The 24,902-nt window shown below is 44.0% G+C and overlaps 4 protein-coding genes across 9 annotated transcripts; 1 reads left to right on the top strand and 3 right to left on the bottom strand.

Moving 5' to 3' along the window:
• Window positions 1-124: 124 nt before the first annotated feature.
• On the bottom strand, window positions 125-6,106 carry cct8 (chaperonin containing TCP1, subunit 8 (theta)). Of its 2 annotated transcripts, XM_076031385.1 has the most exons (16): window positions 5,946-6,106; window positions 5,043-5,133; window positions 4,878-4,957; window positions 4,619-4,768; window positions 3,740-3,920; window positions 3,586-3,647; window positions 3,191-3,328; window positions 2,917-3,095; window positions 2,699-2,765; window positions 2,515-2,602; window positions 2,296-2,411; window positions 2,099-2,170; window positions 1,812-1,976; window positions 1,545-1,664; window positions 906-1,038; window positions 125-402 (listed from the first exon to the last, which is right to left on the bottom strand). In XM_076031385.1, the coding sequence occupies exons 1-15, from the start codon at window positions 6,003-6,005 to the stop codon at window positions 931-933; spliced, it is 1,677 nt and encodes a 558-aa protein (XP_075887500.1). In that variant the 5' UTR covers window positions 6,006-6,106; the 3' UTR covers window positions 125-402; window positions 906-930. The 2 variants fall into 2 exon arrangements, with proteins under 2 accessions (XP_075887500.1, XP_075887501.1); XM_076031386.1 differs by lacking the exon at window positions 906-1,038.
• Window positions 6,107-6,826: 720 nt separating this feature from the next.
• On the bottom strand, window positions 6,827-11,110 carry pimreg (PICALM interacting mitotic regulator). 5 transcript variants are annotated; one of them, XM_076031382.1, is made up of 6 exons: window positions 10,966-11,110; window positions 9,940-10,263; window positions 9,529-9,836; window positions 9,317-9,412; window positions 8,774-8,803; window positions 7,744-7,882 (listed from the first exon to the last, which is right to left on the bottom strand). In XM_076031382.1, the coding sequence occupies exons 2-5, from the start codon at window positions 10,246-10,248 to the stop codon at window positions 8,776-8,778; spliced, it is 741 nt and encodes a 246-aa protein (XP_075887497.1). In that variant the 5' UTR covers window positions 10,249-10,263; window positions 10,966-11,110; the 3' UTR covers window positions 7,744-7,882; window positions 8,774-8,775. The 5 variants fall into 5 exon arrangements, with proteins under 5 accessions (XP_075887495.1, XP_075887496.1, XP_075887499.1 ...); XM_076031383.1 differs by having other exon boundaries at window positions 9,317-9,409; XM_076031380.1 differs by lacking the exon at window positions 8,774-8,803 and having other exon boundaries at window positions 6,827-7,882.
• A 1,119-nt stretch (window positions 11,111-12,229) lies between these two features.
• Window positions 12,230-14,603, bottom strand: tmigd1 (transmembrane and immunoglobulin domain containing 1). Its single transcript, XM_076031379.1, has 6 exons — window positions 14,163-14,603; window positions 13,730-13,811; window positions 13,331-13,612; window positions 12,850-13,134; window positions 12,634-12,737; window positions 12,230-12,537 (listed from the first exon to the last, which is right to left on the bottom strand). The coding sequence occupies exons 2-6, from the start codon at window positions 13,788-13,790 to the stop codon at window positions 12,526-12,528; spliced, it is 744 nt and encodes a 247-aa protein (XP_075887494.1). The 5' UTR covers window positions 13,791-13,811; window positions 14,163-14,603; the 3' UTR covers window positions 12,230-12,525.
• Window positions 14,604-16,790: 2,187 nt separating this feature from the next.
• slc47a1 (solute carrier family 47 member 1) lies at window positions 16,791-24,685 on the top strand. The gene is made up of 18 exons (XM_076031377.1): window positions 16,791-16,931; window positions 17,709-17,900; window positions 18,190-18,291; window positions 18,971-19,039; window positions 19,169-19,317; window positions 19,696-19,738; window positions 20,071-20,115; window positions 20,456-20,553; window positions 20,948-21,045; window positions 21,131-21,244; window positions 21,491-21,558; window positions 22,028-22,136; window positions 22,351-22,426; window positions 22,508-22,577; window positions 22,667-22,799; window positions 23,265-23,359; window positions 23,546-23,650; window positions 23,768-24,685. The coding sequence occupies exons 1-18, from the start codon at window positions 16,902-16,904 to the stop codon at window positions 24,128-24,130; spliced, it is 1,959 nt and encodes a 652-aa protein (XP_075887492.1). The 5' UTR covers window positions 16,791-16,901; the 3' UTR covers window positions 24,131-24,685.
• The last annotated feature ends 217 nt before the right edge of the window (window positions 24,686-24,902 follow it).

Here is a 24,902-nt window from a genome sequence, read left to right as displayed (position 1 = left end):
GGAGGGTTTTAAAAGTCAAGAGTTAACTGAAAATAATGAATCTACACTGAATTACTTAAGGCAATAAACCAATGGCAAAAACATAACGCTTAGTGACCACAACAGAGTCCACGACATGACAGCGTGACAGCGCAAGTGCCTTTTTATTTGGGACACAGAACATGAAAAGCAACAGCTGAGCTGCTATCCAGACATGATGTTTCAACCCATGTGTGGCTGATTCTACAAAATAAACCAAACTGTTGAGCTTTAAATAAACAAGTAGAAAAGAGATGGCGAATCGGTGTAGGTGCGGTTCAGGGTTACAAGGAACAGGTTTTAACAGCAGGTTCAGTCGTCCTCATCGAAGTCCTTCCTGCCTTCGGGAGCTCTGGGTCCCCCTGCTGGTTTAGCCATGATGATCTGGGAGGGAAACACAGCAGACACTTAGATCCTGGCAGGCTTCAAACCCACAGAGACTCTACAAGGGTTCTTCAAAGAGACACAAGTGTAAGCCTGAAGTAACCAAAGGCTCTTTATTTGTTTTAAGAGAAAAACGCTTTAAAAAGGAGAAAAATGTTCACCTCCAGTCACTTCTTTAAATATCATTAAAATAACTTTTTTTTTTTAACTCTATACTTACCTCAGAAAGTTCTCTCAAACAAAATAAATGGTGAGTTAATGAGTGCATGCCGCATGCCATCACACCACATCACTGTTATTTTTAATTCACACTCAAATTAAGTGATTCTGTCAGTGTCACACCAGGTACTAAAACACCCTCTGCCCTCAGTGCAGTGATTCCTGTATCGCAACCGCTGTTAGTGGTGACAAGCAAGAGTGCTTATTCTTGCAGAACTGCAGTATCCCGTGAATGAGTTAGGCAAATCTGAGTGAACTGAAAACACGCCCATTCCAGGACCTACTGGTGAGCGGCTCCGTGAGCGCCCTCTAATGGTGAGTTTGAAAATGTTCTGGTTCGTCTTCCAAGCCGTCCTTGTCCCAGTGGCCCCTCTGCTGGGGAGCCCGGGGTCCCCCTGCAGCCTTAGCCATGATGATCTGCATCACACACGTTTTCACACGCTCATTGAACGACTGGCAGACCGCTGGTCAGACTGTTCACCTGCTGAACCTGGGACTACGGATGGAGGTGCGATTTGCCGTCTTTGTCCGGGGAGGCATTTTGCTGTGCGTGTAAAGCAGGGGTCACCAACTTTTTTGGTCCTGAGCCGTATGAAGGGCTACTAGTTTGCTAGATTCTCCTGAAATAACAAACTCTCCGAGTTATGTATTATTATTAATGATACTTATCTATGTGAAGACACTTATCCAAGCTCATGAGTTCTCAATAATTATCGAAAAAGATTTAACAAGGTTGGATAACATTGAATTTTAGACACAGCTCATTGAGCCGTGCAATTTTTCAAACGGGTCTGCGGGCTCCTCGTGAGGTCCTTGGGGGCTGCCTGGTGCCTGTGGCCACCACGTTGGTGACCCCTGGTGTAAAGCATTTCTTTGCGGATGATTTTCCATAAATGGCAGGTTAGCAGTATTTGTGTACACACCTGGTCAACCCTCAGTACTGTGATGGCAGCATTGGTGGCCAGTTTGATGCCCCAGTGTTTGACCAGATACGGCTCCAGGACGCCACTTTCCAGCATGTCCTTCAGTGCGGGACCTTCACCCTAAAGCAAACGTCACATCGTCTCCATCAGTCAACATGGAGCCCAAGACATTGCCAAAAACAAGTGGTAAAACATTGGATGAATGGATTCTTGAAGAGAGTAAGTGGGGTGTGCCTTTCTCAAGCACACACTCACTCACTCACTCACCTCAATGTCGAAGCCCATGTTTTTGTTCCCTTCGTGATGTGCCGCGTACAGCTTGGAGATCAGTTCGCTTCCTTTCACGCCAGAGTTCTCAGCCAGTGCGCGGGGAAAAGCCTCAAAGGCTTCAGCAAACTTCTTGATGGAGTATTGCTCCAGACCTGGGCAAGACTGCAGAGGGACACACAGGAGTTGCCATGTTTAACCTGCATGGGCTGGTGAGGCTGCAGACAAGTGCAGAGGCAGAAGTCTGAATCCTCCACGCCTAACTGATCGTGCAGCAAAAAGCGTACCTCTCCGTAGGAGGTGAGCTGTTTGGCCAGTTCAATCTCAGTGGCTCCTGCTCCAGGTATCAATCTTTTGTCCTACAGAGAGTGTGAAGAATAACAAAATAGACTTTAACGCTACAGAAACAAGACAAAAGTGCACATGACACAGCTGTGCAAATGTTTAACCAACTTATTTTTTCTGATTCATTCTGTGGACTTACCCTGACCAGAACCTTGAAGGAGTTGACTCCATCGTCGACGGCCCTCTCGATGTCATCCATCAGGTTGTCTGTGGAGCCTCTGAGCACCAGCGTTGAGATGGCTCCTTCCTCCTTCTCTGTTAGCAACAAGCAGCACCAAAGCAGCATTTGTTAAACCTCAACTTTATAGAAACTATCGGGTTTAAATATCAACATTTTTTTTTCTTAAAAGTGACTGACCGTGCTTGAAGACCACCACCTGAGTGTCTCCAACTTCCGTCAGGTAAACACTGTCACAGCGGCCCATCTCCTCTGGAGTCGGAGCAGTCTAGGAAAAGGAGAAATGATTTTTGTGTATTTGACAGAAGTGTCTACGTTGCTGTGCTTGAAATAGCAGGCATCAACTTGTCACAACGATGCTCACCATCCTTGGAAGGGCCACAGCTTGAACAGTCTTGCACAACCTCCTCAGGTCCCACTTGGAATTAAGTCTGACCATTGACACAGAAATATTGACAAAGTGTTTTCACTTCATGTCCACAGGGAAGCTCATTTCAAACAATACTGAAACACATTTCAATCACTCAGCACTTTGCAGGTTAGAGTGAGACTGTGTGGACAATGGGGCGGTTCCTCTCTTACCTCACCACCATCAGCTCATATTTGTTGGCGTAATGCAGCGCCATGTCAGCCACCTTTCCACCGGTCACGACCACATTGGCGCCGGCTTCTTTGATGGCCTTCACCTGGGCCTCCATCATATCCTCCTCTCCCTTGCTGAAGTTCATGAGCTCATTCGCATTGTGAATCAGCACTGTACCCTATGAGACAGGCACGGTTGAATTACACACACGGTGGTTTGATCGTCTAAATTTAAAACCTGAGGGAGGAGACCGGAGGCTCCTGTGCAGACTACCTTTGTCTCGGTCACCGTGCAGTCAAAGGGGCACGAGTAGACGGCGATCCTGGCATCTTTAACTGATGTCACATCTCCTTCTGCCTCCTTCTTAAACACCATGCCATGCAACATGGAGGAAGACAGCACTCCACAGCCCTGCAAACATCACACCACAGACCCTTACTTTGACAGGTGAAAGAAGGCAAGCTCATATAGAGTTAGCTAATAAAGATAATTTAAGATAATTTAATTTCAAATGATGTTATGATGCCGTATATGGATCTACAGGATGACTCTGTACAAATTTAAATAAAAAAACTCCTTAAACTTTTGGTAATTGTGGTAAACACCAAGAATGCCTGATGGACTCAGCTAAGGCATCACAATATGGATGCAGAAGTGAAATTGCTTACCAAGATTTTGCAAACTCTGACGCTGTCAACGTTGAAACTTCCAGATTCTGGGAAAATGGACACTGAAGCGCAAACAGAGGAAGAGCATTCAGTGGAAACGTTAATATAATCTCATAAGGCTGTGATGCAGTATGTTAGGCTACTGCCGACTCACCACAGGCCTGTGCAATGAGGTTGGAGAGGAAGTCTTCATTGCCGTACTGCTTGCTAGTGACTGCTGTGCGGATGAGTGACGCTGCCTCATTAACATCATGGAGGTCCTTGGCTGAGGCACAGACGCAGTCTGGCAGGATGTCCAGTGCCTTTTTGCATGCGTTCTCGTAGCCCTCAATCACCTGTGCAACAACCACGCAAACAAGAAAAACTGATTCAAACCCAGTATTTAACCTCTCCTTTCATCAGGAAAAGAAGATCATGTTTCCAAGAGGTACACCACTATAGAAGTGCTTAAGAGATACCAGGCGGTAGGGCTGAACGATTATGGAAAATAATCTAATTGCAATGTTTTCCCTCAATATTGCGTATATTTTGTTTTGTTTTTTGCAAGACATTTTAATCGGGCTTAGAATGATTTTGTTTAGGCCCACACAAAGCACAAAACAGCGACAGCTTCATTCAACCGATGCTAACACGCTAGCAGCGTTAAAACCGCTATAGGGTGCGAACTTACGAGGCAACGGTTCGCTGCCAGCAAACACAACTCGGACTGTTGTGGACCTTGGTGCTTCGGTAGTCGTTCTGCATTTTTATTTATGGATCTCTCCCGACACTGTTTTGCTAAACTACGGCCACCAGTTGGTGGCAACCAGGAAGACCTTTTCCTTGAGTGTCGCTCCGTCCGTCCAGCTCGTCGCAGCATCGACTCCTCTCACTACCTGCTTTGCTTTGTGCCGCTCGCAAGTCACGTGACCGGAACTCGCGTCAATCAAATCGCAGTCTTTGCGGTTAGAGAATCTTGTTTTGTCCTATCGCGATATTATCGCAAATACGATTTATCGTTCAGCCCTACCAGGCGGTGATGACATCTGCTCACCTCTGACACAGACAGACCCATCCTGAGCAGCTCCTCAGCCAACTCCAGTAGAGCTCCCGCAAAGACCAGAACAAAGTTTGTGCCATCGCCAACCTCCTGCTCCTGCATGTGGGATGCCATCACCAACATCTTTGCTGCTGGGTGCTGCACCTGCAAACGCGACAACAATAATCATTGCATTAATTACCTGGCTCAGTATTGCACACCTTGCATTCCAACAGACATAATGCTTAGAGTTAAGAGTTGAAAAATTTCCAACCTCGAGCTCTCGGAGAATTGTTGCAGCATCGTTGGTAACAAACAGCTTCTCCAAGTGGTTGATCACCATTTTGTTCATACCTACAATGCAACAGTCAGGTGTTTGAATGCGGTGACAAAGCAATAAGTGAAATAAAATGGCTTTCAGCTCGACAAAGGTTCTTACCATTAGGCCCATAGGCAGTTCGTGTGGTTTGAGAAAGCTCCTTGCAGGCTCTGATATTCCGGAAAACAGCCTCCTCAAGTCCAGAATAGTGCTGCGGAAAACAATATAACATATCAAGGGAGGGTACACACAAACATATAAATATCCACAATGATGTGTACAATTACTCTATAGGTGTGTTGTACCGCTTATTTTGACTATAAATATCAGCATGAGTGTCTAGACAGGTTTACAAGAACAAGGAAGTTGTAATAAGTTATTCAAGGAGAATGGGTGGGAGTTTATAAGTGTTACTTCTCACTTTTTTCCGAATGTATATTTTCATGTTAATTGTTTTGTCTTATTTACATTCTTTTGCATAATCGAAATAAACACAATCATTCAATCAATTAATTAATCACGGGAGGACAAACCAAGTATTTTACAAGAATACATGTGTTGTAGTCTTTGTCATATGTAGAAAACAAAATCCTGAATCAATCTGGCAAAATGAGTTGTATATCGAACGTCTAGAAGGATGAATGGAAGCACCAACCACACCTACAGACCTAAGATGAGCGCAAGCGTGCAAGCGAACCCAAAATAGGAAGCATCCTCAACTTCAACAGACAGCCAGCGCAGTCATGAAGCAAAGTAGGCGCGACTGCTGTCAGTTATTACTTCGGTTCAGAACAGCGCATGTTACCGGCTTAAATACCGCGGAAGGACTTTAATATATTTTAATGATATACCCCCCCCCCCCACAGCAGTGCCTCTCCGACAGCAGCGAGCGGCCTAGCTGTCTTCTAGAACTCTCCACATGACGGCAATTAGCATGCTAGCACGGGTGCTGAGGCTAGCTAGCGTGACCACAGAAAACGCAACGGCGGCGGAAACAGACACATATTCTTATTTTCATCTCACCTTAGCGCCATCCTTCAACATTTGGGCAAAGCCCGGAGCCTTGGGTACATGGAGAGCCATTTTGGGATATAATGCAGCCCCGGTATCTTGAGGAGGATAGCCGCGGCGTGGGTTCAGCTCTGGGTACAAAGCCGGAGAGACAGGGAGGAGCTAAAGCGGCAAGGCGTTGGACTGACGACGGGAACCCATAAGGGACTAAAGTAGCGATGCTCGGTTTGGCGACGCAGTATTTTCTTTCAGCAACAAAAACCGCGAATATTTGGAATTAGTCTTGGAATTAGTCTATGCCCCTGGAAAATTATGTGATGTTGTGATTCTCCTGTTTTATGTCAAACTTTACAAATTGTGATGCTTTTATTTATTTATTTATTATTGATGATCTCCATTTCTGTGAACTTTGCAAATGATAAATACAGTTTTTATGGGGGAAAAAATGAGTAATGCAACACACGTCGCCATATATGAAGTTGGTAGTGACTCAATGGCTTCTCTATATTGAATATGTGTGTGTGTGTGTGTGTGTGTGTGTGTGTGTGTGTGTGTGTGTGTGTGTATATATGGGAAATATCTAAGATCTTCAATATTGAAAACTTATTTATATACATTTTTATAATCAACTGTCTGTACTATATATATTATCATTTTGTCAATTGGCTCAAAAAGTTTACACTTAATGCCTTAACATAGCTCTACAAAAATGCACTCTGAATAAAGTTAACTGGTTTCACAAGCAACTCTCATTTGTTTTTTTCGGAACAATGCATAAACTTCCTGTTATTATTAATGCCACTCAGACATTATAATTACATGATAAAAGCAGGCAGCAGTAACAGAGAAAGGTGCAATTGTATTGTGGTTTGATAAAGACACAAAGCATTGGATTTTTAAACTCACAGATTTTATTATGAAATATTCTGTTCACATTTAACTAGGATATGTCCCTTCCCTAATTACTGCCGAGAAGGCGCTTCCACTAAACTGAAATGCCAGCGAGAACAAACATGCTTTGCCTTATTGGAGGCAATTTGCTTGACACTACGCTAATAACCTGACGGATATGGCTTTTAACATCATTTCTGCCATCATCAGGTAATGAGTCATCACACTTTTCCCACATCACATTATTAAATGATTTATGCATAGTGTTGGTGCATGAATTATCCGCAGGCCATTAAAAGTTGCAGACTTCTGCTTCCAGAGAAAAATCCAAATCAGATTTCATCCACGTTTTACTTAGTGTATAAAAAAAATCCCCTTTAATAAAAAATACATTTAACAATTTGGCTTAAAAATAATCAAATAAAAACAATGCAGGACAAATGTTAGTAACATTACTGAACACATAAAATATAAGGAAAATGCATTTTCCCCGTCAGTAACTATAGTGTCTATCTCAAAGGATATGATTCGGTGCAAATTTCTCAGGTACGTTTCAGAAACTAGCAAATGCATTTGTGCAGAGAGAATACAATCAAACACAGAATTAGTTTTTTTTTTTGAAAGTGTAACAGACATTTGGTTGTAGCAGCTAGGACAAGTAAAGATAACATAGAAATCCCTTTGGTAGCTACACTAAGGATATTTCACCCACAACTAGCTAACCTGAGATTTGTAAACATACAACATATATTCGTATAATGCCAATTACACAGAATACAGACAAGTGTAAAATCTCCCAGAATCATAGAAATTCTACATGCAAACACGACAGCTATGCTTGAACCAAACCCTTTAACATTGGCGTGAAAAGTAGACTTGCGTTTTACACACTCAAAGCTCAGTTGTGCTTGCAAATAGTGTTCGCAGCTGTGTGAGCCCAACCTCCCAGTGTGTTTGAGACGTTTGTAGCCCGGCGAGAAAGGTTTGAGCGACTGAGTTTGCCGCTGGGGTCCAATTTTCTCATCACCGCTCCTCCAGAATGTTCCTTCACGCTTTTTCTGTGGAGAGAGGAGTGCGATAAATCAGAGAGCACAAACAGAGAGGAGGGCAAATTGAAAAAAAAAAAGAAAGATCCTGAGTGAAATCCAAGGCCAATGTCTTAAAACAGCAAATGGCAGATACAGATAAAAACCTTTAAACAAACAAACTTTAATGTAGCTTTGTTTCATAAATACCTTATGGATGATAATTATTATAACTTATACAACCCAGTTCAAGTCGTCTACATACCAAAGTAAAACTGCTGGCATCTCCATAAATGGGCCAATAAGCCAGGAGATAACACGCCAAATTAATTTTTGATTTAACTTGTTGTTTTAACACTAACTGAGGCAAATGTTTTTCCATTCTACAGGCATTTGTTTGGTACTATTGCTACTTTTTTGTTGTTGTTGTTGAAAATACTGATCAGAAATACGCAAGTAGGGAAACATGCAATGATTACATTGTCCTTCTGTCTGAAGGCAGACATGAAAACTTTCCGAAACTTAGATTACACTTCCTTTTTCATTTAAAAAAATGCAGATCTACAGGGGCAATTGAAAATAAACATATTTCAAGACATCTGTCACATGCAAACAGTTCTTCATGTGGGACAGATAAAGACGGGAGAGGAAACAAGTACAGATTAAATTATTAACATGAGAAGGAATTGTGAGTGTGCATGAGAAATGGAGCATCCTTCAAGTGAACAATGCACATAATTCATCAGACACAATGTGACTGCCTTTCACTGTAGCGAGTCGAGGAGTCATGTGCTCGGCTGTTCATGCAAGATGTTAGACAGACGTGGTCATGCGCTTAAACATTGTCCTGACAAGTAGCCGTTTGTTTGTGCATTCAGTTTCAGCATTTGGCACCGCAAGCACTGTTTTAGTATTTGGGTTTACCTTCACTCCATCAGAGAATAGCCAAACCGCCTGTTGCAGGGATAAAATAGAAAGCGTTTTGAGTCTAAAAATCAGGAGCCATTTGGATCATTCAAGGAAAATGTAGCGGCATATGATGCACGCCATGAACGAGGTCACTGTCTGCAACTTTGCTCTCTTCAATCTGGTCCAGACTGTGATTTGAATGTCAACACAGGAAGTGACGTAAATGTACTGCCCAGCTCTTTCAAGGGACTGTTTGTCACTTTATCTGAAACCACATCCTTATGCTCAGCTTCTGCTATTTCCCCCCTCGCTGCCCCTCCCTCATCCACATACCAGAAACAGAGACCCAGTTTCAAATCTGCCCGGGAAGAATGTGTTCGGGGGGAGAAATGGGGAACTAAGGGCCTCTCAAGATTCTTTGGGTGGAAGGGAGGGGAAAACTATAACCATGAACCCTCACACATGTGTTTGAAATAAACTTTCATTCATTCGTGTGAGCAAAACGTTCAACTGGGAAAAAAAAAAGTTTTTTGTTGTTGTTGTTTTTTTTTTTTTTACCTGTCATCCCTGCTGATTAGGCTGTCAAAAGCCTTGGAAAGATGTTTCAGCCTTCTCAACCCAGAGGACACAGACTCCAAATCTTGGTCAAATTTTCTGTTTCAAGATGCACACAAGACAGTGGGTAAAGAACCCCGTGGAGAAAATGCTTGCAATAAACAAGGCATATAAAACAGAATTTAAAAAGCTGGGAAAGAGCTCTGAAGACTCACACTCTCTGGTTTTGGGTGTTTGGAGAGGCGAAGGGGCTTCGCAGTGCAGCCATGCGGACCAGTTGCCTCCTGCCACCTCCTGTTTTCACCCCCCGCACGGCTGCATCGGGAGTCTTGCGTGCTCTTGAGCCCGGGGTTCGCCCAGGAGTGGTGGAAGCTCTGGGAGTGCGCCTTGGGGTCATTGTGCGACCAGGTGTGCGTTTAGGGGTGCGGGAGGTGGATGCACAAGCTTCTTCGCACTCGCGCGTGCGACCAGGAGTCTCAACCAAGCATTCCCCACGTGCAAACTCTTTGTTCCTTTGCAGCCTCTGTGCACAGCGGACAGGGGAAGACAATGTGAATAAACAATAATGCATCGTTCAAAAATTATTCCATGAAACAAACTCAGTCTCAGAGCAACCAGCCATGTACCTGACACACATCAGTGATGGAGTTGCGAGCGCTGCGGGTCATTTTGCGGACTGTGCTGGGTTTGGGCTGCTCCTTGGTGTTTTCCCAGGTGGGGTTCTCTGGTAAGGAGTTGGTCTGCACGGCGCGCAGAGGCATCCGCTTGCGCAGCGACATTCGCAGGGAGTTGAGCGAGGACGATGAGCGAAGTTTGCGGAAGCGGTCCGGGGCCTCTGGGGAGCAGTCTGCCTCGTCCGATTCATCCAGGGCGGTGTGGGCCCGCCACACTCCCACCACAACTTTACCAACTCCATCCATCAGTGAAGAGGCCATCCTGACTGAGCTTGTCTGAAGTAAACACAGGGACCAAGCAAAGGCTTTTATTTATTGATTTTTAAAAAAGGGACAAAAAGCTATTGTTACATCAAGAACTTTAATTAAAGAAAGCTAATTGGGTACAACTATAATACTAATCCAGGAATACGAATACGCTTAAGCTATTAGAGTTAACTGCCAGTGTAAACAACATAAAGTCATGTGTAGCGCAAATCTCCAAAGCACCAGTGAAATAAACACACTGGGGAAAAACAAACGTGAAAAACGAATTAGAAACAGAAGGATGAGAAATGTTGCGCAGCAAGTCTTTTAAAGAGGCGGCTGTTGATTTTGTTGGGGAAACAATAGAAAGCACAACGTTCGTCGCCTCTGAGAGTTTCATGCCTTTTGTCTGATGGGGATCCCTCGCTCAGCAGGCTGCCTTTCCCTGATAGAACTGATATACTGGCTACGGCTCCCTGCTTGTTGCCCATACTGCGGGCAACAAGCACATATTTAACATGTACATGAAACAGAAAAATTAAATCAAAGCCACCCTTTTAAAAGTTTGACGCAACGGCCGAGGCTACTTTTACAAAACAACAAAAAGAGGAAAACGAACGCATCGTTAACTGACCGACGTTTATTTTTTAAAAAGGGCAAATTGATTCACATACGGGTCTTCATGCCAGTGCGGTAAGGAAGAAGAAGGCTAGAAAACCACAAACTGCTTACCTCGTAGTGTAACAGACGGAGAGAAGTGCTGGGGCAACGTTCCTGGCCGTTCTCTTTCTTCAACTGTTTGAATTTGGCGGCGGACTGTGGCTCGCCCTCGCCCTCGCCGACGACCAAAAGCCACGCCCCTTACGCAGAGGGACGTCATGACGTAATAAGCCCTACGCTTCGACGTCACGATGTCGACGTGCACCAGGAGACACTTCACTGTAGTTCTTCAAAAATCATAATTGGAACCAGATCCGCGTTAATCAGAAAAGTGTGCTGAGCGTCACAACTACGTTAGCTTTGCTATACACTGTCGTTACATAAATAATAAAAACCGACATTTGATATATAATCGTTGCCTATCTATCTATCTATCTATCTATCTATCTATCTATCTGAAACATAGATAAATATTTTTTTCCCCAAACTTTTCACCTGGTTTGACTGATATTGACCAGCAGATGTCACTGCAGCCCTTGCGTTGATGTCAGCAGTGAGTTTAACTTGAGATGCAAAGAAAATCGTTTAAGAACATTTACTTTATCCTCTACATATGATAACTTGTAGTTGTCCTTGGTTGAATTTTATTTTTTTATTTAATTTTATTTAATACTTTTTTATTTTATTTTTAAATATAAATGTTTCAAATCACACAATCACACAGTGTTTTTTTTTTTTTTTTTTTTTTTTTACAAGCGGCATTAGATAACTGGCAATGACTTTGCACTTTAGATCTTCATCTGGAGATCTTATCAGTTTCGTCAAACCAAAAACAAATTTCCCATTTAGCGGCGTATTTTACGAGATCTTGTTAAATGTTGGTAACATATTGTTAACATCATAGCAGGATTGACCTTGAACCAACGGGGATCGTGGTGTTTCTGAATCATTAAGGGTAAATGTGTAACACAGTTTTAACAAGCCTCTACCAGTGAGTCAGGAGTCAGAGATCAGCACGTCGGTGGAAACATCGGACAACAGCAATGAGGGGAAATTCATTTATTGAAAATGTATTACAAAAAGAAAGGAAGCAGAATTTCAGAATCCACTTTTGCATCTCAAGATTAGAACGAAGTGCACCAAGTGACAAATACATGAGGCTCTCTCTCACTCTCTCTCTCTATCACTGCCTCTCTCTCTCTCATATATATATAATATGCACATATAAAACCCTATAAAAGAATTCCCTTTATACCAAACTGCAGAAAAGTGTCCTGTTACATAACGCATTACTTTGAAAAAGCTTTGTATTGCATGAAGTATGAGAAAAATTCAGACTTTTATCAAGTTGTTAAAATACTACCGTCGCTGCTACAGATATTACTTGCTGTATCTTGGTCAATTTACACCAAGCTCACTTGTTATGCTGCCAGAAACAGACTTAAAACTAAAAGCACAAAAACGTTTGGTTCTGCAGACCGATGAGATAACATAATCCTCAAAAATATAAATTACCAGACCGTCACAACATAAAAAAAATGTAATGTACAATAAGTTAAAAGCCACAGTGCATGTGGAATAAACGATGATGTCTTTGTGGCTCCTTTGACTTGGGCAGCAGGTGAGGACAGCCTACTTGAAGCACTGCAAGAGAGGAAACGGAAACATTAGCAGGTTTTTACTCTGTGATTAGTCAGAAGTCAATCTTGTTGCCTGTTGCAGGTGTGTTTCACATGTTACCCTCATAATCATCCTCCAGCGGGAGAAAATAGCCAGCAACAGAGTCAGCGCCACGATCACAATCGCCGCGATCATCGGCATCAGGGGGAACTTCAAAGTCTTATCTGCAGGTGGGAAAGATAACGGACGGTGGGATTGAAGCGGCAACACAAGTGCTGGAAGGGCTCGAGAATCTTTCCAACACGTATTCAGAAAACTGACGCTGTTTTGACTGACCTGTTAATTTGAGGTTGAAGGTCTTGCTGTACATTTCAGAGAAATAAGTCACTGAGCACTTGTATGCGCCTTCATGTCGGCCTCTCTCAGCTTTCCAGGTGGACAGCTTGGTTTTAAAGCCATCGTTGGTCAACTGCAGGCCGATTTCCTCAAGGTCGACGCTGCTGTCATTGACCGTCCAAACCACATTGGAGACTATTGGATTGGCCCAGATGTCGCAGGTGAGATGAAACTCAGCCTCTTCCTCCACTGTGATGTCCTCTGATCCAGTGAGCTGCGGGGGGACTGAGGAGAAACATCACAGACGACACGTCAGGAAAACTCCTGTTCACAAGAATGGATTCTGTTTTTTTTTTTGTGTAGGCACGCGGGGAAAGTGGAACGCCTGTGGTTGTTTGGACAAAACAAAAAAAAACAACAACCTTTTGACGGTAATCACTTTTGAACACTCTTGGGATTGAGTTTTTTTTCATGGACTTACAAGTGACGTTGAGCGTGACAGAAGAACTAATGGTGCTATTTTGTCTCTGGTGGCAGGTGAAGGTGGCACCATTGTCGTCATAAATCGGTGTGACGCACACGACGCTGCGATTCTCCGTATTTCCTTCCTTCAGTTGGATAGCGGCGCCGTTTCTCAGCCAGACCAGCTCCACGCCAGCTTCACTCTTGACGACATGCTCGCAAACCAGAGACACAACTTTATCCAGCTCGACCTCTACGACGCCGTCGCTGTTGACACCTGGATCAGCCTGGATTTGTACACCTTGAGAAAGACACAGAGGAGAGAGTTGAGTGGTTGAAACATCTGCGTCAGGATACCTTAATACTAAAATAAATATATATATATAAAACTTTCGCTGTCGAAAGGAATGACACTTACCCAAGGTGCAGGTGCTAATGCTGAGGAGCAAGTGGAGAAGGAGTCCAAATGCCAACTTCATTTTGCTTTTTCGAAAATAAACCTAAAAGAAAGACAAACATTTTTTTTTATCTGGTGTCATAAATTCTGTTTTTGTCTTTCAAACAGCAACGCTCTTAAAAAAGAAAGAGAAAGAAAAATGTCTGTAAATGTACCATAGCAAAGTCAAATATAAAAATCTACAGCATGAAACAAACAAACAAATATTCCCTAAACAGAAATGTTTGCAATCAATGCTTTTTTCTTACAGGAACATAAAAAAAAACATACCCTAATAATACGCAAGCGAGCCTTCTCTTACATCATCGCTTATGAAATATAACAGAAATAAAGTCTTTTTCAAGGAGGTATAAAACAAGTGTTTTGCATGATGAGAGGACCCAAAGGTTCTTACCTGATGATGAGTTTTGACCTTGAGTTCTCAACAGAGTCCCTCTGACGCACGCTGTGGCCGACTGTGGGCAACTTGAGTACTGGAGGAGCTTTTATACACCTCAGGATCAGAGGGGAAACATTTACAGCTGCCCGCACTCTTCCGAAGACACTTTCTCATCATTCCCATCGACGATTCCGATCATCAGCCTTTGAGCCCTCCCACCACTGATTTTTTATTATTTCATACTTAGTCTGTGCGCACTAGTAAACTTTTTTTTATGGGCAGTATTCATTACGATGGCACTCAGCGCTCTTGGGTGTGGACAAGCGCAAGATTTTATTGGTTCTTAGACCTTGGTATGTCTGTAAAGGCTTTCTGCCCCTGTGTTGCTTCCATCATGGCATTTTCTGATGTGTTTGCTGATGGTGAATGATTTTTTTTCTTTTTTCTTTATTTGTTTATTTTTGTTTATTTTTTGTTTATTTTTTCTCCATGTGTTTCCCTTTATTTAAAAAACAAAAACAAAACTGTGATATGGATGTCTTGGGTCTGAAATAAAGAAATATGTTCATAAAAAGAGCATTTTGTTTTGGGGAGATATTTTATACAGACAGATTTCGGTTTTCTATTCAAATAAACAGAGTTACATTTGTAAGTCGCCTCACCTCGCATTGTGTCCAAATGGAAGATTAGCAAAACTCTGAAATCCCGAACACGGGAAAAGGCCAGTTTGGGTTGGCTGGCTTTCTGGTAATCTTATGGCCACTGGATGGCGCTGCCACAGTAATGGAATTGTCAGACGCTGGCCCTGACGGGTGCAAACACACTTGTTTCTCTTCTGAGTTTGATGGAAAACAAGTTAAGTCATCTTTTATAATAAAATGATCAAAAAGCTACTTTGTACTCTTGGACCTACATTCAAACACTCTATGAATTGTTTTTTTTTTTTTTTTCCCTTTTTGAATCTATTTACATGTTCTGTTGATTATTTATTAGAAGATGCAGGTTTTTTTTTTCGTTTTCAAACGGTCACAATAAACAATATTTTACCAGGCAAACCATATTTGTCGCAAAGCTCCAGTAAACCGCTGGATTTGGTTGTAATTAGTTGGCACACATATTTATGACTGCCAAAACAAAGTTTTTCTTACATAAGCATCATAAAAAAATCATGATAAGAAAAATGAAACTCTCATTAGCCAAACACTGCTCAGTATCATTCACACAAAGTATCTTATTAGTGGTAACTTCCCCATGATCTTTTTAGTATGATATTATTATATATATAAAAAAAACTGTTTTGGTTTCTAAAGGTGGCTAACAGTTTGCCCCCCCCCCCCCACCCTTCCCCCCCAACATCAGCCGCCTCACTTATTAACTGCAGCAACAGCAAACATCATTGACTGCGCAAACATATCTCCCTCCGACTTCTTTTCTTTCCTTCTTCTTCTTTTTCTTTTTCTTTCCTGTTGGATTTTGCTTGGTACGTTACTCTAACGGTAAACTTTGCAATCAATTTCAATGTTGACCCAAAAAGAGAAGAAGACGTGCTGGACATTTGAAGAAAAATGACATGTTCCTTTTAGTCAGAAAAAAAGAGACAGCAGGACACTGATGTTTGTTGTTGTACTCAAGTAAAACAGGGAGTTTATGCAGGCCACGAAAAAGATCAGCAAGCAGCCAGCCCTGTTCCAGCTGGACAAACATTCGATTCAACAGGCAGTTTCGCTGCAGTTAGTTGGATTAGCGACGATGCTCTCAATATCTCTGCAATTTTACTGTCGAGTTGTAGGGTTTTAGAACCGAGGCACAAGTCGCCGCCTAAAATGTACAGCCTCACTGATCGTTTGTAGCTGCGTGGAGGAGCAACAGAGAAAACAGTGGCAGTAGGAAAGTAGCGCATTAAAAACTGCTGGAGGAAACCTTACCGTGTACAGTGCAGGCGCCATGGACCGAACTGAACTTGTGAATCTTTAAACACTGAATGACTGATTCACTGTCTGAACGGTATGGAATGGTGTGTCACGTTTTTTTTCTTCTCTTTTGCTTGTCATTTTTTTGGCATGGGATGGAAGTGGATGAAAATTAGCCTTTGGCTAACACCTTTGGCTAACACCTTTGGCTAACACCGGCACATTGACAGAAATGTAAAGTAAGGTGCATTGAAGAAGGATCATTATTCATTTTGCATGCACACATCATTGACATGCATGGCCAGACCTGGGCCCGATCGCTCTATTTCATGCAGCACGCATGATTAGCAAAAATATTTAATTCAATTAAAAATCTAACAGGTGCAGCACTGTTAAAAAAAAACTGTCTGTGTCTGATAAGACTCCCACAATCCCTCAAAACATTACACGAGATATTATTTCCATCTGCGCTTACATATGAAACCTGCATTCCCCTCATTCCCACCAGCAGCACGGCAATCGCACTAAGCTTCTTAAAATGCCTTATGTAAGGGCCCCTTTTTACAGCACTCCCGCATCTTTGCATCCTTGATATGCACTTCAATGTCCAACTTCTAACCCTAACAAAAGTCGCATGACAGAACAGGAGGTCTGCACATCGCAGTCAAACTTGCTGAGCAAACAAGTGCTAAAGGGGGTCTTTAGCGCTTAAAGGTCCACTGTAGGTGGACCGTGATCAAAGGTTGCCTGCCTAACGCGGCGGCAGGCGAGTCCCCCACAGTAGTGTCCCGACACCGTCGGGCATCTTTCTGAGCATGCAGGATTAAGGAGAAGCGAATGGAACATGGTGGAGCTGATGCTGAGCAGGGAGGAGGTGAGGTGTAAACAATGGCAGCTCTGTGAGGAAACCTCGCCGGTGGCGCTAACGGTGGCGCCGAGCCTCTACAGGGAGGTAAAATGAGAGTGTGCGGTGGGATGCGAGGTGTGAAATGTCGACGAAAAACTTTGACGCGACTGCAAAGTGGAGCTTCACCGCTGCGACGTACTCCGCTCTTACGTAATGACGTTTCATTCAGCCCGGGCTCATTATTCCCGTCCCCCCCTGGAGGAATGCTTTTGTGTGCAGGCAGATCAAAGGTTAACGGCGCCGGGCAACACGCGCTCGTGGGATACCGCGCCCGTTCGACGTTGCGCAATCGCCCAGCTCTGAAGAGAAACACAAACACTCGATCAGCTGAGGTCGGGACCTCCGTTGCCGCAAAAAAGTTCTATTTAACAGTTTGACCCGTGACGCGGTGGCTGGCGCACATCCCTCCCTCTGATAATGGTGATTAAATCACACAATGGCAAAAAAAAAGAGAGAGACGGCTACGAGGAAACCTGGATCGCTTGGACTCGTCGGTTCCTTCTGATTGTGTTTTCCTCACATTGTCGAGCACGAGAGGAAGCCGCGCGGTGTGATAAAGAGAGTGGTCGAAGTGCATTCACACGGCAGGGATAAGCTACCCTTGCTCTCCTTCTTTCCCCAGACTCCCTCACTCACTCGCTCGCTCCCTCCCTCCCTCTCTCCCTCCCACCCACCCTCCTCCCTCGGCTTTTCTTCCCTCTCTCTCCCTCTTCTTCTCTCTTTCTCTGTGCCTGAATGGAGAAGTTAGGTTCCCCCGATCCGGGACCCACGTCGACGGTTGCAGGGCCCAACGATGCCAAGAAGGCCGAGGCAGAGGGGGATGAGGCTGCAGCAGGGGGCAGCTCCAAACTCTTTAGGTGTGCATGCGTGAGGCGCTGGCTGCCACTGGCCTACAGGGAGGAACTCTACCATGTCTTATGGCTAACGGGACCGTTGGTAAGTGACAGATAGAGAAGATGCAATGCGGCTCCACAACTGCAACGCATCCCGTTCTCATATTTCTTTGTAGCATTGCTATCAATGTGTTCTACTCTGACATAACCTGCTAGAATCCACTCATGATGCCACCTGCACCCACTTTTGCAACTTCTTACTGAGCTCACATTTGGGGTCGCTTGAATTTTACTCTTTCCAAGCAGCACAGATTATCCGTCTGAACCCGGCTCACAGAAATCCTGCATCATTTGCATGCGGCCTATGAAACAATCTTTGTTTGTTCCTGCAGCTGCTGTCCCGGATCCTGAACTACTTGCTACCATTCGTTACCACCATATTTGTTGGCCACATTGGCAATGCGCAGCTGGCTGGATACGCACTGGCCTCAGCGGTAACGTGTTTGCTTCTCCACTGGTTTATGGTTGCGGGTGTATTTTTTTTGCTATAAGTAGTTTTCGGTGTGTGTGGTCGTGGAGGTGAAAAGTGTTTGTCCATCTAATTGCTTCTGGTGCAAGCCACCCGATGGAGATGGACCTGAATAGGGACCCTTTGAAAGGTTGTCACACATGGAGTGGCCAAGGAAAGACATCCCAAAACAAAAGGGGAGCAAAACATGAAACGTGTCTTGATGGGGTCTTGATGTGGGAAAAACATGTTGCACCATGTGGGAGTGGATGGCACAATTCTGGAAGGGACTACAGCAATGGTGGCAACCCAGCCACGGCAGGTTCTCCTTGGAGCACAGCCACAGGGCTCCCACCTGGAAGGCGGTCGTATTGAGGACCAGCCGGCAACTTTTGTGGGAAATCTACCAGAGAGAGAGAAGATGATAGAAGTGAGACGTAACCGCAAGAAGCTGCTTTTGAAAGAAGGAAGGACAGGAAGTGACTGCATGGCCAGCGGATGCTAAAAGGATTAGCCTGGACGCCGCAGTAGCAGCACTGTTTGAAGAGCGTTTTTCAGAGTTTTGGTGCAGAAGCAGTTTTTGATTTTCTTTTTTTTTAAAATATTTTTTCCATTCAACTTTGTAGTTTATTTGTATCTAAATGTCTTCACTCTGTGATTCACAGACCATTGCTGTCACCACGACTTCAACAGGTTATGGCTTGAGCGTGGCTTGTGACACACTTGTTTCTCAGGTCAGAAAAACATTCTCCTCCTTCGTTATAGGAACTCTTTTCGAGACACGGTCTTACGATTGAGCTCTCTCTCTCTCTCTCTCTCTCTCTCTCTCTCTCTCTCTCTCTCTCTCTCTCTCTATTTTGCAGACATACGGCAGCAAGAACATGAAGCGTGTTGGGGTGGTCCTCCAAAGGAGTTCCATAATCTTGCTCCTTTTTTGTCTCCCTTGTTGGGCTCTTCTCATCAACTCATACAGTTTACTGCGCCTTCTGCACCAAGAGGACGAGGTGGCGAGGTAAACACTGGCCTCGTGGCTTGAGAAGAGAACCTCGTGGAAAGTCCCAGAGTGGAAGATTTTATGGCGCTCTAAAAAGGGGCATAAAAAGAAAAAAAAAAAGTACATAATTTTAGTCACATAAAGTTAGTAAAAATGAACTGCTGTGTTTCAAAGAGCATGGCCACTTGTAAAAGGCAGCGATATTGGGCGAGATTAGATGAAACCAGAGGCAACATGTTTGCAGGGAGACACTGAAGCTAATCTTTCACTCTGGGTCTTTAAGCTCTAATCAAGTTCAATGTAAAAGTACAGCTTGAAGGAAAGACCAAATCTTTTTCATTTTAAAAGAATGTCCTCACAGAATAATTTTCTTTCTTTTTTTTTTTTTTCCCCCAGAATAGCTCACGTCTATGTCATGGCATTTCTACCAGCAGTTCCGGTGAGTGCCTTGTTATTGATTATTCTGCCTTTGTTGTGCTACAGAGTAAGTCTAGAAAGATTGAATGGATGGTGAATCTTAACTGTGATAAATGCACACGTTTCAAATCAAAATGAAATGGAATGATCTCCATCAGCTCAGCTCGTTAGTACATAAGATTAATGTTGTTGATTAAAACACTGATTACTGGATATACCCAGGGATTAAAGTACACACTCAAGATATTTTCATGCTTATAAAAAGAGTGAGTGAGTTAAACTTCAAAGTCAACAAGTAAAGTAATTCCACTTCTTGTTTGCGCTGCCTTATTTCCCCCCCTTTGTCCGCTGCAGGCCATGTTTCTGCACATTCTACAAGTGGCCTACCTTCAAAACCAGGTAATAAGAAGCGAGAGGGCTCCCCGACACTAACTGGGTTTATCATCTTTCTTCCTGATGAATTTCAAATGCTCTGTGCATGCTCTTTATTGACATCTGTCGGAGACTGATACATGCAAATATCAATCAAATTATCTTTTTTTGACACGTGGCATACACAGCCAAAACACTAAAGCTGCTGCACCTCTCATATCATCTGAGAGTCGCAGGGAATGATTGGGGCACTGCTGTTGTCCACGCTAGCCTTCCTTGAACATGTGCATGCAGGAAACCTCAGCATGCCAGTCGCACCGGTTGCCTGTCTAAATGTGACTTCTGTGTGTTTCTGCTTGCCTGTCAGGGCATCACTCTGCCTCAGATGTACACAGCCGCAGTGGCAAACATCATTAACGTGGCTGCCAACTACGCCTTGATATTCAGCCTTCAGTGGGGAGTCGTGTGAGTGTGAATCGTTGCTCTTTCTTTCTTTTTCTGACACCGAACCAGACTGAAAACAGGGATTTACAGTTTCTGTAGTATGCGATGGTCAGAATGAGAGCCAGTTGAGTAAGTTGCACAATCAGGGATCAGAAAAAGCAAGACACCGCCAAAGGAAAGTGTTTGTTATTTTGTACTTGACTCAAAGCCGGAGTCAGTGCAGGGCACATAAACAACAGCGAGCAGTCGATCCTGTTCCAGCTGGACAAACATCTCATTCTGGAGGAAGTCGACTCCGGCAATCAATGCTCGCTGATTGCATCAGATATAAAGTACAGCGCTCGCACAGACGGCAGCTTGCGTCGAGAACCAATGTGACTCAACAGATAAACAGATCTGCCATTTGTGTGTGCAGAGGATCAGCCATCGCCAACAGCCTCTCCCAGGTGGTCATCTGTCTGCTGCTGTACGGATACATCCGATGGAAGGGGCTGCATAAAAAGACGTGGGGAGGTCAGTCAGTCACGCTTCAAATCTATTCAAAGCGGCCAATCAGAAACTGAGTCAAACGCCCGCTCCATCATGCCCGACCCTGCAGGGTGGTCCACCGAGTGTCTGCAAGAATGGGGCTCCTACATGAGACTGGCCGTTCCCAGCGCCTTCATGATCTGTTTCGAGTGGTGGATTTGGGAGGTCGGCGGTTTTCTTGCAGGTTCGTGCTGCAGCTGCTGCTGCCCTCAAAGACACGACTCACACACGCCTCTTTGGGTGCACGTATTTCTGTCCCTCTGGCATTTCTTCAATATTTCACAAGAAGTCACTTTGCCAAATCAACCTGTAATATTAGGAAGCACAAGCATGCAACATGTAGTTTGTGATTCGTTTATTTTTGGAGTCGTCTTAACAGAACAGTGATATATCGTGTTGCACGTCTGATTTCAGGTCTTTGTCATTTTAGGTATCCTTGGAGAAGTGAATATAGCCGCCCAGCACGTCATGTTGGAATTAGGAGCCATTGTTTACATGGTAGGGGTCGTCCAACGCTCTACTGGGAAGACTTATTACTAATTATGCACTAGTGTCTCACAGTTTATGTATTTTTGTTTAATATGAGTTTTCAGTTCTTACAATAATTTTACTTTTTGATATATTTTGCTGATTTGATTCCATTAAAAACGCCATTTGGGGTTGCCGGCCTGCCATTGGTGAACTTCATAGTTCAGTGTGTGCAGCGGATGTGGGTCACTAAGCAGTGACAAACATGGCAGGCTGAGGAGAAAAGTCAAGTTTTGATAAGATGTGTGCAACAGATTGGTGTTGACCCAATATTGAAAGACAATTAAAGGTTTGGGTCTTGAAGACTGTCTGGTTTCTCCTCCTCTCATTGACCACTGCAAATAAACAAGGCTGCACATCTGACCAATGCGTCCTTTTGGATAGAAAACAAGGTGTCCCCCTTTATTACCACGTCACCTCTGTTTCTGGATCTTTGCAGTTCCCCTTAGGCGTCCATGCCGCTGCCTGTGTGCGTGTTGGAAACGCCCTGGGTGCTGGTGACACCAATAGAGCCTTCGTCACCTGCAAGGTGGCCCTCGTCCTGTCAGGTAGTGTTGTCCAAACAGCTAAACGTGCCTCCATCAGACTGACGCATCACATGTCTATTGTTCCATTAATATCATTTTCATGATCATCACACCATCAGAACATGCATTAGCTTACCTGCACTACCAACCACAAGACTTCAGTCTAGCCACATGTCACCATGGCGGTGGCGGAATGCATAGATTGTTAGCTGTGATCCCTAATGCAATGCTGCAGGACTGCTTGCTGTGGTCCAGGGTATTGCCATCACCAGCTGCAAGTCCTTCATTGGATACATATTTACCGCCGATGAGTGAGTTTTGCACCGAGATACACTCCTGAATGTGCCGTGTGAAGCCAACGTTTGTTGTTTATATTTCTTTACTGCTTGCAGAAACATTGTGCAGATTGTCGCGGAGACTCTCACCGTCTACACCTTCATTCAGTTCTTTGATGCGCTGCTGGTACGTCACCTGGCAAACGCACCAGAAGTTGTTCCGCGCTCATGTCTGCTATTCAGATTCACAGAGCTGTTTGCACGTGGCGCTCCCAGTGTGTCTGCTCAGGGATTCTAGTCGGATGTGGGATGCAGAAAATCGCCGCCCTGTCCAACCTGGTGGCCTACTACTGCATCGCTCTTCCAGTGGGAGCGGCTCTGATGTTTGCAGCCCACCTGAAAATTTTAGGTAATGGTCTCCAGCATTCTATTTCCCTGCTACGCTGCAGCTGGATCTGAGCTTCAGACAAACCAGTGTTGAACACAGACACTAGCACTATATCAACATGCTTTCGGGACAGAAAGTCAGCAGTTGGTGTTGCAGAAAGCAGAAAGAGACGTGAGGATCAGAACACTTGCTGATGATAGAAGAACACAAATCAGCCTAAAACCTTTTGATTCTTCCAATGTGATGTTAAGCCGTTAATCACTGTTTTGTCGTCACACAGGTACTTGAGAGCTAACAGCTTCTAATAGCTTCTTATCATAGCTTATATAACAGCCAGTGTTAACCATTTAATGAACCGCGAAATGACCGAGAAATAGCTTTTACTTTACTTTTTTAAATGAAGTGATGAATAATACTCTGGCTACAGATGTAGAAAAATCCATCAACATGTCTCTGAGCGTGTCAATTCTTTGTTTTCTCCATCAGGCCTGTGGCTGGGTCTCTTAGTATGCAGCGTGCTCGAGGTTGTGTTTTTCCTTATTCTAATCTTCAGATTGGACTGGAAGAAGGCCACGCATGAGGTAATCGCACATGAACCATATGATGCATTTGTTAGCCCACATTCTACCATGCTGTGATTTTTTTTTGGTTAAGAATCTGATCCAAATGTCCAAATATAATGATGCAACATTAGTCTCATGCAACTTTAAAAATAAATAAACAAATAATAAATAAGTCAATGAATGAATGAATGAATGTGTTTTTAGGCCCAACGGCGAGCGGGAAAGAAAGTGGTTTTGGTTTCCAACCGGCCCGCCAGTGTGCTGTTGAATGAAGCGATGCTGTCTGACATCTCTGACGGCCCAAACACGGTGAGTTCATCCGGGCAGAAAAACACATTGGGCGCAGTTCTGCGGGCCGTCCAGTGTAATGGCTGGAGTTCGTAACATCTGAAGTAAATGATAATAATATTTCCCCCGACCCTGAAGGCCAAGGTGGACGGTGATGAAGTCGGTAAAGCTGATGGCTACAGCCCAGTCGACACCAAGGATCAGGAGCTTAAAACAGGCCCCGAGGCCGAGGGCGCCAACACGAGCGGCGGGCCGGCGGAGGAGGCCAACCAAAGCACCAGAGCCAACACAGCGCTCTCCATGACGCAGCTGATCCTGCGTCGAGGATCGACCGTCTTGGTTTTACTCCTCATCCTCATTACAGGCGTCGCCTTCCACGTTGCATTCCCTGCACCGGAGCCCAGTGGCAAGGGCAAGATGAACAGCACCCTGCAGTGGGTGAACATCTCCACCCCGACAGCTCTCACTCCACTGGACCTCCTCACCCCTCCTGCCCTATAAGTTTATCTCTGACCTCCAGCTGCAGCCCCCTGTTGGCTGCCTTCACTTCCCGCCGGGAAGTCATTGAAAAATTGAGTAAAGGCAACAATGAGACCGATGGGATCGATGGAGATTCCTGCTCAGCCTGACACAGAAGTCAACGAGGACAACTTGGTCCTCCACGGATGCTCGTGGTTCGTCCGTGGCTTTCTTGTCTGCACTCTTTCTGTCTCTCCGTAAATTAATTTCGTATGCTTTAACCTCATAATTTTGACTGTAAATGTAAAATTTCCATGTAAATATCAGTTAGAATTTAATGAACCTGCTATAAATGGCTGTGTTGTGCTCCTCCTGCCCTACTGTGCTAAGGCAGAAATCGTCTCAAAAGTTTTTTTTTTTTTTTTTTTTTTAATGAAAAACTAAAATCCTGGGTCCGCATTTAGTACACCCTAAAAAAGATTGGCTTTACATGCTGGACTCTAAAATCTAAATTATTTTGTATGGAGTTGGCTGTTATGACAACTGTTGTTCTTCTTGTAAGTTCTTGTAAATAAAAAAAGAAAATCCCTGAAACAGTGCAAGCTTGTATTTTCTGTCAGGTGAGATAACTCGGTAAGTTTTACCGTGTTGATTGTATCAAGTCATGCAGCAAAGCACAAAATGAGGAACTCAGCTATGCATTCCTATAAATTCACTCAATGTATGATATTTTATATTAAATGTGACAAGTCAAATCAAACATTTTAGTTCAAACAGATGAATTGACGACTGTTTGGTTCCAACTTTGACTCCG

This window comes from Nelusetta ayraudi, unplaced genomic scaffold, assembly GCF_046127955.1.
Source record: "Nelusetta ayraudi isolate G7.1 ecotype Tasmania unplaced genomic scaffold, CSIRO-AGI_Nayr_v1 ptg000033l, whole genome shotgun sequence".
Lineage (NCBI taxonomy): Eukaryota > Metazoa > Chordata > Actinopteri > Tetraodontiformes > Monacanthidae > Nelusetta > Nelusetta ayraudi.
Note: the sequence above shows the minus strand (reverse complement) of the source record. Positions and strands in the feature narration are given on the sequence as shown.